The sequence below is a fragment of the Acanthisitta chloris genome, unplaced genomic scaffold (assembly GCF_000695815.1).
Source record: "Acanthisitta chloris isolate BGI_N310 unplaced genomic scaffold, ASM69581v1 scaffold8685, whole genome shotgun sequence".
NCBI classification, from domain to species: Eukaryota; Metazoa; Chordata; class Aves; order Passeriformes; family Acanthisittidae; genus Acanthisitta; species Acanthisitta chloris.
In genome coordinates this window covers 51,370-69,774 of record NW_008674288.1, presented here as the reverse complement: position 1 = coordinate 69,774, position 18,405 = coordinate 51,370, and the positions used below count along the sequence as shown (strand labels likewise).

The following is an 18,405-nucleotide window of genomic DNA, read 5'->3' as shown; positions in this document are numbered from 1 at the left end:
TTAGAAGGGGCTACCCAAGGCAGTGGTGGAGTCACCATCCCATGAGGTGTTCAGGAAACAACTAGACATGGCACTCAGTGCTCTGATCTAGTTGACAAGGTGATGATCAGTCACAGGTCGGACTCAATAATCTCAAAAAGTCTTTTTCAGCCTAAATGATACTGTGATTCAGAGCCCACCAATGTCCTCTCACATCAGTTTCTATTGAACAATTAAAGGCTGCCATCTCTTACAGAATCAAGGCGTAAATAATTCAATCCAGAGCAATGAATCCACCATGATAAAGTTGTTTCAAAATTACCCTAATGGAAGTTACAGGAATAAGATCTCAGAACATTTATTCATTTTGTCTGCCTCTATACACAGAATCCCAGAATGGTTTGGGTTTGAAGGGACCTTAAAGATCATCTGCTTCCAATTCCCATGCCAAAAAATAAAATAACTTCTCCTGAAGTCTGCTGTCTCTCTTGAAGAGCACAGGGCAACACCACCAGATCCAGATCTCCTTCCTCGCTCCATGGTGCTCATCAACAAATCGCTTGTTTCACAAGGTCAATTCTTGGAGCAAACATCTACAGAGTGATTGTCCAGGCCTGATTCCTGACTGATGACGGTTGGTCGGGATAGGGAGGGAAGTTCAAGCAGCATTGTTGGAAAAAGATATAATGAGCAAAGAGCTTCAGGGGGGTGAGAGACGGAAACATCTCCACATCACCTGGTGAGAGGAAGGGCTCTAAGGACATGTATGTAAGCACAACTCGAGTCCCATCTACAACTTGACCTCATAACGGCACACAACTAATGCAAGACAGAATTTGCAAACGGGGAAATACCCTTCACACCTTTAGGAAAGGGGAATGGAAAGCCTGGTACACATACCTGGCTTGGGAGGACAGTCCTCAAAGACCTTTTGCTGCTGCTCCAAGGTCGCATTTTCCCAGGGGAGGCAGCGGGGAGAGTTGGGATCCCACACACACCTGACGCCGGGGCTTGCTCGCCAGCAGGATGTCTCATTGTCAAAGGCCTCACATCTCTCAGGTGTGAACTTCAGGATGTCACTCAGGAGGAGGCTGTTGAAGCCTCCAAATACATACATGGTGCTAGACAACAGGGAAGTAAAGAGAGAAACACTTGAGCTGTGTTTATAGGCTGCACACTGCTCTGGGTAAATGGGATATAAGGTCTGAGGGAAGTGTTTTACTACATTCCAGCATGTATAAATCCAAATAAATAGCTCTTGGTTAAGGGAGGCACTAAAGAAAAGGTCAGTGAAATTTCACTATTTCAGAGAGGCTTAACACAGAGTCAAATCTATCCAAGGTCATGGACCAACCTTCCCCTCAACCAAAACACCTGGTCAACGTGACTACATGCAAATGTTGCAGAAGTGTGGGATCCTCCTGTCATCTGCAGTGTTAAGAGAGGGAAGAAGGCTGAAAACTGGGGAGATGTTATCACACCATCAAACCAGTGCCCGGGAACTGTGACAAAACAATTTGGTGCTGTCACTCTCACTACACCACTGTCACAAACCCACAGCTTTCATGGCTGGTCCCGGCTGAGCAGAGTCATTGCATCATCTAAAAAACCCCAAGAGAACCCCAAAACAAACCAACATTTTGTAGGGGAAAGTGTGGGGGGTTTTAAACCTTCTTTAGTACCACTTCTTTTAGTACCTCAACTGCTTCAGGCAAAATATCAAATTTTATAGTTACATAAAAACGTCACCCAAAAATTCCCTGTGCATCCATGTTTGTCAATGCTCCTTTAAAAAGACAGTGAAAAAGGGTCTTAGGACTCCTCAGAAATATCATTTCTCAAACTTCGTTCCACAGACTCAAAAGCAGTTACAGCTGTTCACCTGAAAGTAAACACACTACAGTGTGTAAAGCTTAACAGCTGAAATCTCACCTAGGATTTCACCCAAACACTGGACATCCTATGGCTGGGAAAGAGCAGCCCCAGGCAGTTTAGCCCCAAAGGATAAGAAATGTAAACTGAACGGATAAGGTATGTATACTGAAACATGGACAAATCTAGAAACCATGAGGGAACTGAGGATTTGGAGATAAAAAGTTGCCAGTGGAGCTAAGTAAGAAACAGAAGTTAAAATGCACAATCACAAAAAAAAAGAAAGAAATAGACACATACACAAATGTAGGAAAAAAGAACAGAAATATGAAAAAAAATCAAATTATTGAAATAACTAAGTGAGCTAAGACAGTTTAGTCCAGTGAAGAAGGGCTGATGGGAACAGGTGGATACTTAAGAGACTACAAGAGTGAAGATCTGAGAACTTTCAGAGATTCATAGAATCATAAAACTGCTGAAGAGAACATAAACACCATCTCATTCCACGTCCCTGTCCATTGACAAGGACACCTTCCACTAGACCAGGTTGCTCCAAGCCCCATCCAACCTGGCCTGGAACACTCCCAGGGATGGGAGTCCACAACCACATTGGACCACAAGGTTTGTAACAGATCCTCACCACTCTGATCTCAGCACTACTGATCTGCACGTGTGTGTTTAGTGAGGTCTGAAATGTTTCTGACCTTACCTGTTGTACAGCACAGCAGAGTGTCCAAACCTGTTCACATCGTGGTGGAGCCCAGGGCGAGGCAGCACAGACCATCGGTCACAAGCTGGGATTGAAAGCACACAGTTCAGAAAGGTTTCTCAAGGTAATTAACAAGGCAATTTAGTACATATCATCCTGAAAGGTCCCAAAGTATGTGGGAACTTTCAATAAAGACACTGAGGGGCTGGAGTGCATCAAGAGATGGGAACAGAGGTGGGGAAGGGGCTGGAGCACAAGGAGCAGCTGAGGGAGCTGTAGGGGCTCAGCCTGGAGAAAAGAAGGCTGACAGGAGGTTGGAGCCAGGTGGGAGTTGAGCTGTGCTGCCACGGAGCAGGACAAGAGGAAGTTGCTTTTTCTCCTTTACTAGTGGAATTTTTCATGGTGCAACAAGGTCAGGTTTTATCTGTTTACATGTGAATTATTTGCAGTTTAGCCCCAAACCAATATCACCGAGAACAGAGGCTTATCTTTTTTTTCTCCCATTGCAATTATGTTCCTAGAGGGCTGATATCCATGTTTTTAAAAATATTTTTCACTCATCATAGCTTAAGGATTTGTGGCTGTTTTTCTCTTTTAATACAATGTGAGATTATTCCATCTTTTTCTATTAGCATAACCTCTGTAAATTCTGCTTCATTTTTCCCTTGGTTTCTCAGGTAATTTTTCCCTTTAGGCAGCATGGAAAGAAAAAATCAAGCTAAGAAACATCTAACCCACTGAGCAAAGGAACAAAAGCAGGAAAAGTCAGTCCAATTCATATCACTTAAACTTCATAAAGTGAATGGGATCACCTTGGGGACCAAAGTCCCAGAGGCACTTGGATGCAATTTATGCAATTAAGACAGAAAAGTCAATCTGCTGTAAAGATCTACAGAGCCCTCAAATACTCCAAGATCCTTTAATACAAGACAAAACTGTTCTGCCATGGATAGAACCTCTGGGGAAAAAAAACCCCACAAACCAAACTAGTCCATGGAAAAACTGACAGGGCAAAGAGACACAAATTTATCATTTTTACTAAATCTAATTGGAGAATTGTTGGGTAAACCAACCGATTCTGAGCAGAAACTTTCATTCTAGAGTGCTGATAAATAAAAAGCACAGCAATTCAGTTGGTTGGATTTCATACTTTGATAAATTGTGACTTGGAAGTTTATTTTTAAATGTCATTTGCTTGATTTTCAAAGCATTTCACCTAGCCCAGCATCCCTCCCTAGCCAAGCATGCATGGCTCCAGTTTTTAACAGGAGACTTCAGCAGAATTAAACAGCAATTTGCAATTTTTTAGCCATCAAGTTGTTGAGTTATGTGAGGCCAAGAAACATATTTTGCTAGATTAACAGAAGGCCTGGAATGTTTTGCTTTCTAAGCTTCTTTCCCATCTTTAACTGAAGATCAAGTATTGGAAAAAATGAGTAATTCTGCAACTACAAAGAATCTTCTCCCTCCTGACTTAGGAGTTAAGCCAAGCCTAAAACTTACAATGCCCAGGATTTATTCAATGTACTATTCAAATAGAACACATTGCTATGAAAACATCCAGCCTCTGCCTATGTTTGTCAGCAGAACTGAATTTCTGATATGGTAAATAGAGGAGTTTTAACTACTCTTCTGTGAAGAGAAAAGATCATTATACAAGTAGAGTCTTTAGGAGGTAGAGGGTTAAGTGAGTATTGGATTGAAGCATCTGTCCACTCAAAGCTGATGCAGAGGAGAAAACTCTTCTACAGAGGCCTGAGACCTCAATTTTGGGGATATGAACTGCTAAGTTGTCACTGCAGTGTGCAGAAAGTAGGAAAAACACTGAGACTGCTCTACCCAAGAGCTCACTCAACCTGAACATCAACACGCTGCAAAGGCTTGTCTTGAGAAGGAGAAATACACCTGCACTGGTTGTATAGATATATCAGCTAGATAGTTATCCTGAAACTTTCCCAAGCTAGGCATTACCTGGACAATTTGGACTGAACACACCCCAACTTGGTCAAGTGGAGGATAAAGAATAAGACACATTAATGCATTCTCAGACGTCCCTAATCTGCTAAAGCCCCAGCACACATCTCAGTGACATCTGCAAGCATTACCCCCTCAAAAAAAGTGAAGACATTATGTCTCCACAACACTCAGGAAATCTGAGGAGAAAAAAAACCAGAAAAATGAGATTACGTAAATAAAATTATCTACTGCCAAACCAAGTTTGAACGGCAAAGCTTAAGGAGACTTGGGTTTGAGGCCTTTATTTCAGACTGAGTTTTCATTTCAGTTTTCTCCAGTCTTCCAACCATCACTCTGATCACTAATCAACCTAATCACTAATCAGTCATGAACATTAATCAACAAGATGTTAAAAATGAGCAAACCAGCCAGCCAGCACACTATGAAATTAGGAAATAAGACAATTACTAAGCCTCTACTTCAAAGGCTCTTGGTGCCAACTGACCTTGCTTAGTTTTCTCCAGGGTAATTTGAGCCTTGGGAGCACCAAGGGATAGGTAACAGGAGCTTTATATGGGCACATTCCCACAAGGACTAACATGAACATGATTAAGACAATTAATTACTGCAGAGATCATGCATGAAGAACAACCAAGACACTGGTTTTGCTGTGACACTAATGATCAGCCTAATGTATTCCTGGTGGTGCTCCCAGTCAAACCGGATAAGGAAGCTCATGCAAAAGGGGAAATGTCATGAAGAAAACAGAAAAAGTGGTCTGTTTTTCTGAAAAAAGCTGCTATTTTCAGGCTGAGTGCCTCTTCCCTAGGAATAAGGGGACCCAAGAACACCTCTGGCCCTTGTCATGTGAAGCAGAAAATCAATGCAAGCTCTAAATCTCAGTGTAAAACTGGTAAGGACTGGGTAGGCTGGCTACATCCCTTTTATCATGGAGCAGGAACCTGTTTGTTAACTAACCCAAGTCAAAATGAACATCATTATTGGCATATTTTGTCAAATTAATGCAATTTGTGTTCTAAATCTAAGAGTTAAGGGAAAGCAGCAGAAGGTAGCAACTACTAATATTGCAATCAAAGTTTAAAAAATTAATTCACGGCTGTCATAGAAAACCAGGATGGTCGGGGTTGGAAGGGACCTTATAGCCCACCTAGTTCCAACCCCCTGCCAAGGGCAGAGACACCTTCTACTAGCCCAGGTTGCTCCAAGCCCCATCCAACGTGGTGAAATACCTCATTTAAATTCTTCAAGAAAAAAAAATATCAAAATAAAGCTAGCTAGGAGCACACAAAAATTCCCCAGGGATATGACTTGAAATCACAGGAAGCAAAAGGCAACGACCTCTGTATCAGAGAGCAAAATGATCCAAGTGATCAGTTCACTTACATTTTCCTGTCACAAACCAAGAGTGAGACTGCAGTGGACAATCACTCCGAGACTTCAGTTTTATGTGATTATTTCAGGGAATCAATCACAACAACTCACATTTAGGGAATTCTGAGAGCAAAAGGCAAATGTGACAGAGCACAGAATGGTGTTTTTGCCCAGCGTGAATTATCTGGCTGTGTAAGCACCTTCTTTTGTATAATTTCATCTCTTCTTTTCTTCTTAAATTCACTATCTCTGGACTCCAAATTCCCAAATAAATGCTGCCCTCTCCTGGCTGCTCAAACTCAGCAAACCCAATCCAATAATTTGGCTTTATTGCTGAATAAAGCAGTGAAAACAAGAGTGTGCACTGGTTCGGGCTGAGTTTCAGCAGGGTCCAGTGCTTCTAACTGTCCTAACAACCTCCATTTTTGATCAATCACATATTATAACAGGGAAATATCAGCACAGCTCTATGGCTGTGATAGCAGAACAGGAAACAGCCTCAAGTTGTGCCAGGGGAGGTTTAGATTGGATTTTAGGAAATATTTTGCCATGGAAAGGGTTGCAAAGCCCTAGCACAGGCTGCCCAGGGAAGCAGTAGAATCACCATCCCTGGAAGTGTTCAAAAACATGTAGACATGGCACCTGAAGACCTGGTTTAATGGTGAACACAGTGCTGCTGGGTTCATGGCTGGACTTCATGATCTTAAAGGTCTTTTCTAACCTTACTCATTCTATAATTTCATGATTCTATACCAAAATGCTGTTTAAAACCCAATTTTTAATGCCCAGGGTTGTGCATAAACTGCTGACAAAGCAACTGCTGCTGCCTGTGCCTCAAAACCAACATCATTTCCTTGGAATTGTGTAGAAGCTAATGAGCCTCTCCTTGTTACACAACCCTAAGCTCAGGAGCATTTGGGACAATACACCCAGCCTATACATCAGTCATTCTGAAAACAACTCCCTTGGAATATCGAAGAATTTTATAGTTATATCTGCAAGAACTTACCAATATCATAGGCCATAAAATCAGATGAGAAGCATTTGGCTCCATGGCTCATGGAGGTGTCGTTGTGGGTGTTTCCTCCAAACACCAACATGGTCCCACTCATGATCACAGCCGTGTGCAAGTAGCGAAAAAATCGGCTGTCTTTCAGGATAGTCCTTCAGAGACAAAAACATATGTATCAATGACACTGGTAAGTACCTGGGAAAGACCAAACAACCCATAAATCCAAGCTGAGGAAGGTTTCAGGAATGCAGGGGAAGGGAGATAGTATGTAACTACTTTACTTAATGAGGTATTTAACAACTTCCTTTCCACACTGTTCAATTCCTCCTGGAAATTTGTTCTCATCTTCCCATCTGCTTTGCCAGTTTCTAGAAGAAATATATCTGTGAGAGACTCTTTCCAAAGGTATACATCTTCAAATCAACAATTCCTTCCCTAAAGACTCTCAGGTTTTCAGACTAACTGGGATTATGAGCATAGACAGCCTGGGAGGACTTCAGTATTTTATAGTAACTCCACTTTTACGGTAACCAAAGGATTCTGTCGAACTGGGCAGCAGCTGTTGCTCAACACTAAAAACCCCATTTTAAGGAAATCTGTGCAGCTCCCAAAAATGGAGCTCTGCACCTTAACACCTGCACAACTCAACACCTCATCTGTGACTAAATCATGGTCATGACTAAATCACTAGTCAAACTCACCAAGGATCTCATCTTTGAACAGAGGGATTCATGGCACTGAACACACAGGGTCATCTTTGTACAACTGCCCTTCTACTGTGAGAGGGTCTGGGCTGAAGGAGGTGATTCTGCCCCTCTGCTCTACTCAGGTGAAACCTCACCTGCAGTGCTGCCTCCAGCTCTGGGGCACCAACAGCAGATAGAGGAGGATGTGGAGCTGCTGGAGCAAGTCCAGAGGAGGCTATGGAGGTGCTCTAAGGGCTGCAGCACCCCTGCTCCAGAGCCAGGCTGGGAGAGCTGGGGGTGTTCAGCCTGGAGAAGAGAAAGTTCCAGGGAGACCTTCTAGACTATTCCAGCACATTAAGGGGCTCTCCAAGAGAGCTGGAGAGGGACTTTGGACAAGGGACAGGAGAAGTGGGAATGTCTTCTTACTGCCAGAGGGTTAGATGGGATATAGGGAAGAAATTCTTGGCTGTGAGCTTGCTGATGCACTGGCACAGGTTGCCCAGAGCAGCTATGGCTGCTCCATCCCTGGGAGTGTTCCAGGCCAGGCTGGATGGAGTTTGGAGCCACCTGGGCTGGTGGGAAGTGTCCCTGCCCAAGGTATGGGGGTGGAACTAGATGATCTTTAAGGTCCCTTCCATCAAGGGACAGCAAGCTGAGTGGTGTGGTTGACACACCTGAGGGACAGGATGCCATCCAGAGGGACCTGGACAAGCTGGAGAAGGTCCATGGGAACCTCATGGGATTAAATGAGGAAGAGAGGGCCTAAATCACTGAAGAATAAAAAAAAGGAGTAAATGAGGAGCAGACAGTCCTACAGTCTCACTGCAAGGCCACTGCTTGTTCAACTCTGCTTGCCAGGCTGACAAAAGAAATGTGACAAGGGGAAGCTGGTGCTGCAGCAGTTTGGAAGAATATTGTCACATTTGTGAAATTTCTGCCTATTCAGCCAGATTTTCTCTCTCCATGGCTGAAGTGGAGCATGAAATGAATCAAGAAAGGAAGTGTAATTATTGCTTCATGTTCAAGGGAACAGGAAGGAAAAGGTTTGGACATCAGTGACTTGTTACCTTACTCATCAGCACAGACCCACAAACTTGTTGTAGAAATACAAGCTATTTTAGCACTCAAGAGATACAGTGACTCAAATTTTCATGTGTTAACTCAAAGGACAGCCTCCTTTTTGTCAAGAGCCTTTAGAAACATCTTTAAGAGAAACAGAATGAAGGAAAATATATTTCACCTCTGCAGCTGCAAGTTGGGAAGTGTGGCTACAGCTCTTTAATAAAACTCACCTTTGGGCAGAAACAAATCACAGAAGATTTCAGCTTAAGAAATGAACATTTCAAGCAGTTACAGAGCCAGAAGAAAATGGGGTTATAATAGAAATTCTTTTACAGCCATAACTGTGGAATGAATTATCACTCACTTGCCTGCAGTAACTGCACTCACATGCACAGCCTGTACTGCTGGCAAGGAAAAAAACAGCCAATATTTTTCTTTTCAGCTTGAACAGAACAATAGATTAAAATGGATTTCTTGGCTCATTCACAGCCTTGATTATATGTGATTATATGATTCTCTATTCATAAAGGGATAGAAAAATAAGAGATCCAAGAGCACAGCATCTCTCCTGAATGCAGGGAGAGATAACTTACTGCACTCTTATCCATAGGTTATCCTGAATGCAGTAGATATAACAGACTGTATCCTTATCAAATACTCCATTCCTCTTGTCCACTACAGATAAAAAAGGACAGAGTAGTTTAGAGGAAAAAGAAGAAAGAAGAAGTACTTACCACATACGGGAATCAACTTCATATTTGTACAAGTCATCTGCCAGCCTGTACTTGTTGGCACTGAATGCTTTGTAACCTCCATGGACATAAATTGATCTTGTATTTGGATCATAAACACTGCTGTGCCCATACCCTCCTTGCACCAAAGCTCCACTTGTCTGTAAAATGTTCCAGGTATTTGTCACTGAAAAATATGAGTGACAAAAATATAAGTGACAAAACATGGCTCATTTCTCTCCATTAATAAGTCATCAACAACATGGTGAAACAAATTGGGATTCCCTTGACTCAGATCTAGACATTGTCTCCATTACTTCATATCCCAAAATATTCTCCTTCCAGGAGTTTCTTGTCAAGAAGGATTGTCAAGGATTTTTAATTAGAGCAGAAACAGCTCTTCCACAGGCATTTCTTATGTTTTGCAGACAAGCTAAGTAAATGAGAGATAAAAAGCACAGAAATAATAGATAGCATTTCAATGACATGGAAATTCCAGCAGTGTGACTTGATTTGGAATGGTCCCCAAGAGCACTTTTACTTTTTATATATATATATAAATACATATATAAAGCCAGACAGCACTGAAGCCAAGCCTGACTGTGAAGAACTCTGCAGTTAAAAACTAATATGTGATTAATGCTCCTATATCTCACTCACTAAAGTAACATTGGTCTGAAGCACTTTAGACATAATATAATGGCAACTGAAATAAAAATGCCAAATTACACACCAAATCTCTGGAGTAAGCACAGAGTGAAATCCTACACAGCCTTCCCAACTCCAGGGCACAGCAAGCACCCAAAAAGCAAAGGAAGTGAATAGTCTGCAAGATCACATGTGGCAAAAACAAATCACTGCGCCACACATCCTGGTTCTCTCTGGATTTCTCCTAGGGGAAGATAGCTTGCTCATGGGGACACCAGAGACTCCAGCACATCCTGTGGATCAGCATGACTGGAGGATAACAGGTTGAAAGTGCAGACAGGGTCACTATTTCTGACAATAATCAACAGCACAAGGCTGTTGTGAACTTCCTGTGCTTAACTATGATCTCTCCTCAATCAGTGGAGACAGAGACAATGAGTGTGTTTCAGAGTTAGGTAGCAGTGCAGTTCACCTAGATAACTTCCTACACTTCACAGCTCACACTAGAAATCTCTGGATCCTGAAATCAGAGCATGGACTATTTCCAGAGATATGAGCATCAGATCATATCATGGATATGGGAATCCAGGAATTCATCACCAGTTCCCCTAAGCATCTGCTGCAGAGGACATGGGTGTCAGCTTAAGCAGATACTTGGTTTGAATTGTTACAGCAATTCTTGCAACCGCATGATTAAAAAATAACTTGACAAGTGTTTGCTTTGTCAGAGGGGGAGAGGAAAATTAGCCTAAATTGTCCCACAGTTATCCTCTTTGTCTCTCAATTACAGTTTTGTGTCTTCGGAGCCTACCAAGCTGTACAAAGCTGGAGGCACATGGCTGCCTGCTCAGCTATACAAATACTAAGAGTTAGGGTGAACTTCTTATAAATACGAATAAAATAAATACATAAATAGAAAATAAATAAACAGAAGGAGGAGAACACATCTGTCTGGTTTACTACCTGAACATGGATTACACAAATAATATTTGAAACCAACTCAAACTTGAAGCAACTGGCAGGTAGGGCCCCACTCACCCAAGTTGTACTCCTGGACATTGCTGATGTACCCATAAAGAGGACAGTGCCCAAAAATCACAAGCATGACTGTGCTGTTGTCTCGCAGGGTGACAATGTGTGCTGAGTGGCCAACCACAGCATACTGCTCCTTGGCTTTGGGAGTCACCTGGGCCCAGGTCTGGTTGGAAATGTGGAAGACCCACAGCTGGCTGCTCACATTTCCTGTCGCATCTATCTTCCCACCATACATGTAGATGTTATCCTGAAAGAAGGCAGATAAAATAAGGCCAAGGAGATTAGCATTTAGGAATCACAGAATCACTAAGGTTGGAAAAGACCTCTGAGATCACCAAGTCCAACCTGTGACCAAACACCACCATCTCAACTAGACCACTGCACTAGGTGCCATGTCCAGTCTCCCCTTAAACACCTCCAGGGATGGTGACTCCACTATCCCCCTGGGCAGCCAGTTCCAATATCTAACCACCCTTTCTTTATAGAATAATGTCCAACCTGAACCTCCCCTGGCACATCTGGAGACTACATACTCTGGTCCTGGCATTTTCCTGTATTAGGAAACAGTTAAGAAATTTAAGTTCCTGGTCTGAAGTAACTGAAATTACTTAAGTCCCCAGGAGATGGGCCAAGTGAAGAAAAAACATGTGTTTTGACTGAAAGCGCAAAACCAACATTAAGAATTTGAGGAAAATTGAGAAAACAATCTGTAGGGCTAATTCTGCATCAGTAAGAACTGTAACATCACTGTCTGGGTTTGTGTATGAGCAAATTATGCTCAGTTCAAACTTCTGATGGTGCTTGGAGTAACCTGGGCTAGTGGAAGGTGTCCCTGCCCATGGCAGGGTGTCAGAAGTAGATGAGCTTTAAAGTCCCTTCCAGCTCAAACCATTTTGTGATGCTATGATGAACTTCCATCCTTTCAGGTTCCTCAAGTGCTCTGTTTGTGAACCTTGCTGTGTGGAGCTTTTTGAGTGTTTATAATTAAGTCTTGCACTGTGATGAGCTAATTAACATTCCAAAAAGCAAAGGTCAGTAAGAGATTAGCTCATTTCCTTTTCAAAGACTTTGCCATCCCGCAAACGTGTCCCTCACCCAGAGGAAGGCACACAAGTGAGAAAGGAGATAAAAACAGTTAAACCCACTTGCTGTGTCAGGTGCTGGAAGATCAGATTCATGGGTTTACTGCAGGAGCAGAGCAAGTTCTAAGACACCCTAATTCCCCAGTTCTGCTTTGCTACCTTGGACAACAGAGCTCATAAAAATATTTATGCCATCTACACAAGAGGCAGCGGAGAACCAGCTGAACTCCAGCAAACTCTGCCTCAGGCATGTCTTGCCAGCACAGACAACACAGAGGAAATGCTGGGCTCAGTGACCTCAGTCAGCCTTAAAAATATCTGGAAAAGAGGCAAAGGAACACACAAGCAAAGGCACTACAGACTTCCAAGGATGCCAGTCCAAGGATTCCCTGGAGTACAAGTATGCAGCTTAGGCTAACCATGAACAAGAATGAGGAATTCTTCTCCCAAAGCAACACTGATCTGGGATAAGGGGAGGGCACGGGGAGAGAAGAAGGGAAAATCATCTGGGAAGGAAGACTGCAGCACTCAACTCACCTTGTGCAATGCCAAGGAATGACCATATCTCATCTCTACTGAGTTCACAGAGCTGTTCAGGGGAAGCCACTCTTCAGAAATAAGATCATACCTGTATTAATAAACAATTAATTTCCAAGAAATAGGTATTAAATCTGAGAAAATTATTGCTTGTCCTTTCCAAGATTTGGGGGGAATTATTTACCAAAATAATATTATATATGAGTATTTACTAAGATAATAAATCCTGCCACGATTTCAGCATGCACTGAACTTGCACAAACTACTTAGGGATTAGCAAATCCAGTCAAGCCTGCTCTGTTACTCAACAGTCACATATTGATTTGCTTTATCCTGTCATCTTTCCCATGCAAACCCAGGAGCTAATGCATTGTCCATTAAGCTGTGACAACTTATACCACATGATCCCTCAAAAAGTAGCAAAACCTTACACTAAACACAGGTAAGTTCTGAATACTTGACCAAAAAAAATCCTGCCAGTGCTTAAAAGCACTTTTTAACTATGTCTTTGCCATTCAAGTTTGAAATAACACAAACCTCTGCCATAAACATGGCCTGGGGCCTTTTATTTAAAAGAATGAACTATCCTTGCCAGGCTTAGAGCCTTGTGAGATAAGATCATCGCTGAGAAAGTGTTCAGCAAAACTATAGGGTATCCCATTGGAAAATCAGGAATTACTTAGAAAGGCTGAATTTTGGATGCAAACAGCAATTGTTCTACAGTTAAATGTGTGTTTTTAACTCCTTTAACTTGCTTTACCAGAACTATCACCTCTGGATGTGAGTGCAAAATACACAGTTCTCAATCCATCAAAGTGAGGCAGCCATGGGAAAAAAAAAATCAGCTTTTGCCTAGATCTGCCCATATACAAATCAAACTCATGAAGAAGCCTCAAAATTTGGGGGATTTATGAGGGATTTCCATGAGGTACACAGTTATTACTTGATAACTTAGTTACAGGTAAATCTCCTCAATTAACTGTATAAATAGCCTCATCCCAAATGCCACTCCCTGTTTGGTGTCCCATCCACTATGGACAACCATCACTAATCAGGATGTGCTAATTAAGGCGCCAAAGCCTCTGAATTCACGTACATATGACATAAGGGCTAAATGCACTGAAGCAAAACTAACCTCTTTGATTACGAGGCCACATATAACTTAGAAGCCACATATAACCTAGAAATATACAGCAAATACTTAAACACCGTCAGACACAGACGAACCAAAAACTCACTGAACATCAGTGCCCTGAGACTTTTCTTTTCCAAAATTAGCATCCCTTAGCAGCACTTCCCCACCTCTCAAATGTGAGCCTGAGTTTTACTCTGGTTGTTTTACCCTAGAGCAGCAGTATAGGCCACAGCAAAGCATCTGGGGTGACAGTTCCTAAAAATAACTCTCCAATCTAAGTTGCTCTCTTCAGATTTTATTCTCTGGGTTTATACTCACGCTAAAACCTTCTGAGAGTCAGAATGATTGAAGACATAGCCTCCAACAATCCACATCTTATTGTCATGGATGACGGTTTTGTGAGATGCCCTAGGAAGTTTTGGAAAGGAGTATTCCTCCCGGGTCCAGAATGACTGGTTTGCAGGAACAGGAATTGAACAGCCAGGACCTGGGAAAAGAAGGTTTAAAAACTAAGTTGTTTTTTAACAAAGCCTGTATTTCAGCTCGAGGTCAATCTCCTGCCAGTGCTGTAGCTGCCTGCATTTAACGTAAGACTAGTTCTTACATATCAATAAATCAGCGCAAAGGAAACAGCCCAAGTCACTGCTCAGATTCACACGGCAGATCAGCACAGCTGGACATGACAACAAGGCACGTTGTGCATTCCAACAGCCTCACCATGGCCACCAGACTCAAATTTGGTTTAGGTGCACAGGTATAAAGTTGCTATCTCATGTCTAAGGTGGGTCCTGCTTAGTTTGGTGGCAAAGCTGCTCTTAAAGGCCTATGAGACAAATCATAGAATCACAGACTGCTTTGGAGTGGAAGGGGTCTTAAAGAACAGCTAGTTCCAACCTCCTGCCATGGGCAGGGACACCTTCCACTACATCATGTTGCTCCAAGCACCATCCAACCTGGCCTGGAACACTTCCAAGGATAGGACAGCCACAGCTTCTCTGGGAAATCTGTGCCAGTGCCTCACCATAGCCAAGAATTCCTTCCCAATATCCCATCTATCCCTGCCCTCTGGCAGTGTGAAGCCAATTCCTCCTTGTCCTGTCCCTCCAGGTCCTTGTCCCAAGTCCCTCTCCAGCTCTCCTGGAGCCACTTTAGGCACTGGAAGCAGCTCTAAGGTCACCCTGAAGCCTTATCTTCTCTAGGCTGAACATCACCAGCTTTCCCAACCTGTCTCCATGACAGAGGTGCTCCAGCCCTCAGAGCATCTCCATGGCCTTCTCTGGACTCACTCCAACAGTTCATCCTTCCAAATGAAATATGATCTTTTGATATCAAAAGGTAGATACTCTGTTCCTAGTCAAAATGTTAAGACTTGTCAAGTAGAATATTCCCACATACTCCCAATAAAACTGCAAGAGCCATACACAGACAATGCATCCCAAAACCTTCTTTCCTTCCATCAGGATGCTCACCTTGCCAGCCTGCGGAGCACACACAGGCCTTAGAGCCATTGAAGTCGCAGTGGCCTCTCTCAGGTGCTCCACAGTTCTCTGTGCAGTAGGGAATGTCACAAGCTTCTCCCTTCCAGCGTTTGTCACATTCACATTCCAGAGCATTGGTGCTGCTGTTGAGCTTGCACTCCCCTTGGCCAGAGCAATTATTGGGACACGTATTGAAACTAGGAACATCAGGGAAAGCAGTTTGTCAGGCATGAAGCAGATTCCCAAGACTTATTAATGAAGACAGGAGTGATGCTGGACAAAGTGAATGCAGTTTGTTACATCCAAACCAATGAGAGACTCATCTGGTGCCTGATGTGATGGACCTGTAGAGATTTGCTCTCTATCAGCTACAGAGCTGCCTCCCTTCAGGAGTCAAACTCTCAGCTCCTCCGAAAAATTAGCAATATGATTTTTAGCCACTTGTAATGCAAAGCAATTGCCTTAAAAGACCCAACATTTAGTGAAGAACTCAGTCAGCATACAAGGCTGTTGTGGTGTCTGTGCAATTTATACTTAAACTGCTCACAATTAGGTGCTATTCTGAGATCTGCTTACAAGGGAATGCTCTGGAGATGAATCCCAAGCCAAAGATGTGCCTGGTTTGAATCATCATTTCGTAATATCTGCAATGTGGCTGAGGCAAAACCAGATACATCCTTGTGAAGATGCAAATTTTGAGACCATATCCATTTCCAGACATTGGTGTATCACCTAGTATAACTCACAGATAGGAATTACTACCCAATATTCTCACCATCACTGGCTTCAAGACCACAATTTCACAAGTGTTTGTAGAGTACCTACGCTCAGTAGTAACTCTAAAGAGATAAATACACCTTTAATCTACTGCCTGCGATAATGTTATGAGAAATCTAAGGACCAGAACATGAAACTGCACCTGAAAATTGTTTGAAATCATCCAGAAAGTGAAGAATTAAAGGAATTTTATTCTTGAGAACATTTGTATTGCAATGGTGCAAACCCAGCAGTTGGCAGTAGATGGAGTCCTTGTTTATGGGATCAGCCAGACTGGGAAAACGCTGCTGCTTCAGCTGCTCTGAATCAAGTAACTTTGCAAAGGCTCCTCTGGAGCTTTTAAGAGGTGCTGGATGCCCATAGCTGTGAAAGAATCCTCTGTTATACATATTATTAAGCACATATATATGTGCTTACTAATGAGGAGGAAAGCACCAGGCCTGGGATTCAAAATCTAAGCTTCTCATTATAAGGGAAACCTTCAATTTATGCAAAAAAAATCAGTTGTGACCAGAAGTTTCACAGCTGATTTGTTTGAACTTCTGTAATTTACATCCAAATGAAATCTCCCAGTGCAGCACAAACATAATTTGGAGGTATAGGAACAAAAGAATGCAAAGCTCATGATTCCTATGGAAACAAAAAGTTCCATCTCTGTGAGTGTGTGCACACTGAGATCATTCACAGTGAGACCATATCTTTCTAAAAGCAGTTGAGGAATTAGGGAGAATCCCAGAATTACTTTGAAGAAGTCCATCAGTGAGGACTAAATATGTGTCAGTGAAAAGAAAGCTCCCAACTATAACATTTAAAATATGAATAAAAGAACATAAAACAATTCCAGGTGAAAAAGAAGCCAAATTAAGGGATTCAATCCAGGGATTGACTAACAAAGAGCATCCCAGTGATGAGGATCCTCAAGAGCAGGTACAGCCCAATGTCTTAAGTGCAACTGAGTGCTGATACCTAAGTGTGTTTGTGCAAAAGCTTCTCTGCAGAATACACAACAGCATACACAAACCACATCAACTGGGTGATTAAATATGATCAAACATATCTAATAACATAAAGCAAATATGCCTTTTGGAGCAAACATTTGCCCACACTAACAACTGACAAGTGAAGGCAGTGCCAAGCACATCCCAGTTATTAGCTGTTGTAAGGGTATAATAGAGATAAAAATCTAATTTCAAGTATCTGCTCATAATTACACATGTGGATGACAATTGCAAGACAAAAGTAAGCAAAGAGAAAATCTCCTCCTGGTCCACGAGCAGCATCACTTAGGGGTGCTGACACTTACTTATAGGTGATGTTAAACCCTGTGAGGTTATAGGCAGCATCACTGAAGAAATGTAGAAGAGCATATCCAGAAGTAGCTACAACTTCAGGGACTGTTTCATTGCTGTCCTTCTCAGGAACAATAAGTCCACTGAAAAAGAGGAAAACCAACACAGAATAATGTTACAAATTAAAAGGGAGCAAAGCAACAAGAATAAATGCATCAGTGTTAACAAATTAACTGACACTAAGGTATTTATTGGCATTATTTGAAGTATAAAGGATTTGTGGCATCATAAATAAAAGTGTATTAGAAGTATTTAAACTGAACAAACCTGAACCTATCTAGAATTCCAGTTACTCCTATCAAAAACCTTTCCCTCCCTCATTATTCTGCAAAGACTGAAACAGAACCTACTCTAAAGTGGCATGTTTGGCAGCAGAAACTAGTGTCCCAAAAGCCTAAATCCTGCAGTACCAAGTCAAACTAAAGGTCTGCTGAGTCCAAGACTGCCTCCTGACTACAGGCTACAGCAAATGCTTGGGAAAGGCTGTGACAAATCAAGCAAGACCAGAGCATTTTGGTTCTGAGTTATCCAGCTGCCAGAAAGCACAGTTCAGGTGCTCTGACCTGGAGAATGCACCCAAGTCAGCACAGTTAAATAAACCATTCATCCGTGCTTCTATCCATTTCCTTTCTCAACCATTTATATCCTTTTCACCTGGAAAATCTGCAGGAGCAAGGTCAGAAATTTAACTCCACAGCAGCAGAGAAAGGATTCTACTCATTTTACACTCACTGCCTCTTGGGCTCCTTTTCTATGAGAAATATGGAATCACAGAATGGTTTGAGTTGGAATGGACCTTAAAGTTCATCTAGTTCAGCCTCCTGCCATGGGCAGGGACAACTTTCACTAGACCAAGTTGCTCCAAGCCCCATCCAACCTGGCATGGAACACTTCCAGGGATGGGGCAGCCACAGCTTCTCTGGACCACCTGTACCAGTGCCTCACCACCCTCACAGGGAAGAATT

General features: G+C 42.4%; 1 protein-coding gene across 1 annotated transcript in view; it reads right to left on the bottom strand.

Moving 5' to 3' along the window:
• The window catches only part of ATRN (attractin), a gene marked incomplete at its 3' end in the record, with an annotated part of 54,426 nt that overhangs the window by 20,500 nt on the left and 15,521 nt on the right, over positions 1–18,405 (bottom strand). The window contains exons 4-12 of the mRNA XM_009075280.1: positions 17,395–17,523; positions 15,306–15,511; positions 14,155–14,323; positions 12,702–12,792; positions 11,086–11,329; positions 9,403–9,586; positions 6,918–7,072; positions 2,561–2,645; positions 880–1,100 (exon numbers count right to left, since the gene is read on the bottom strand). Of these exons, the coding sequence (XP_009073528.1) occupies positions 880–1,100; positions 2,561–2,645; positions 6,918–7,072; positions 9,403–9,586; positions 11,086–11,329; positions 12,702–12,792; positions 14,155–14,323; positions 15,306–15,511; positions 17,395–17,523 (1,484 nt within the window). The remainder of the gene's footprint in view (positions 1–879; positions 1,101–2,560; positions 2,646–6,917; positions 7,073–9,402; positions 9,587–11,085; positions 11,330–12,701; positions 12,793–14,154; positions 14,324–15,305; positions 15,512–17,394; positions 17,524–18,405) is intronic.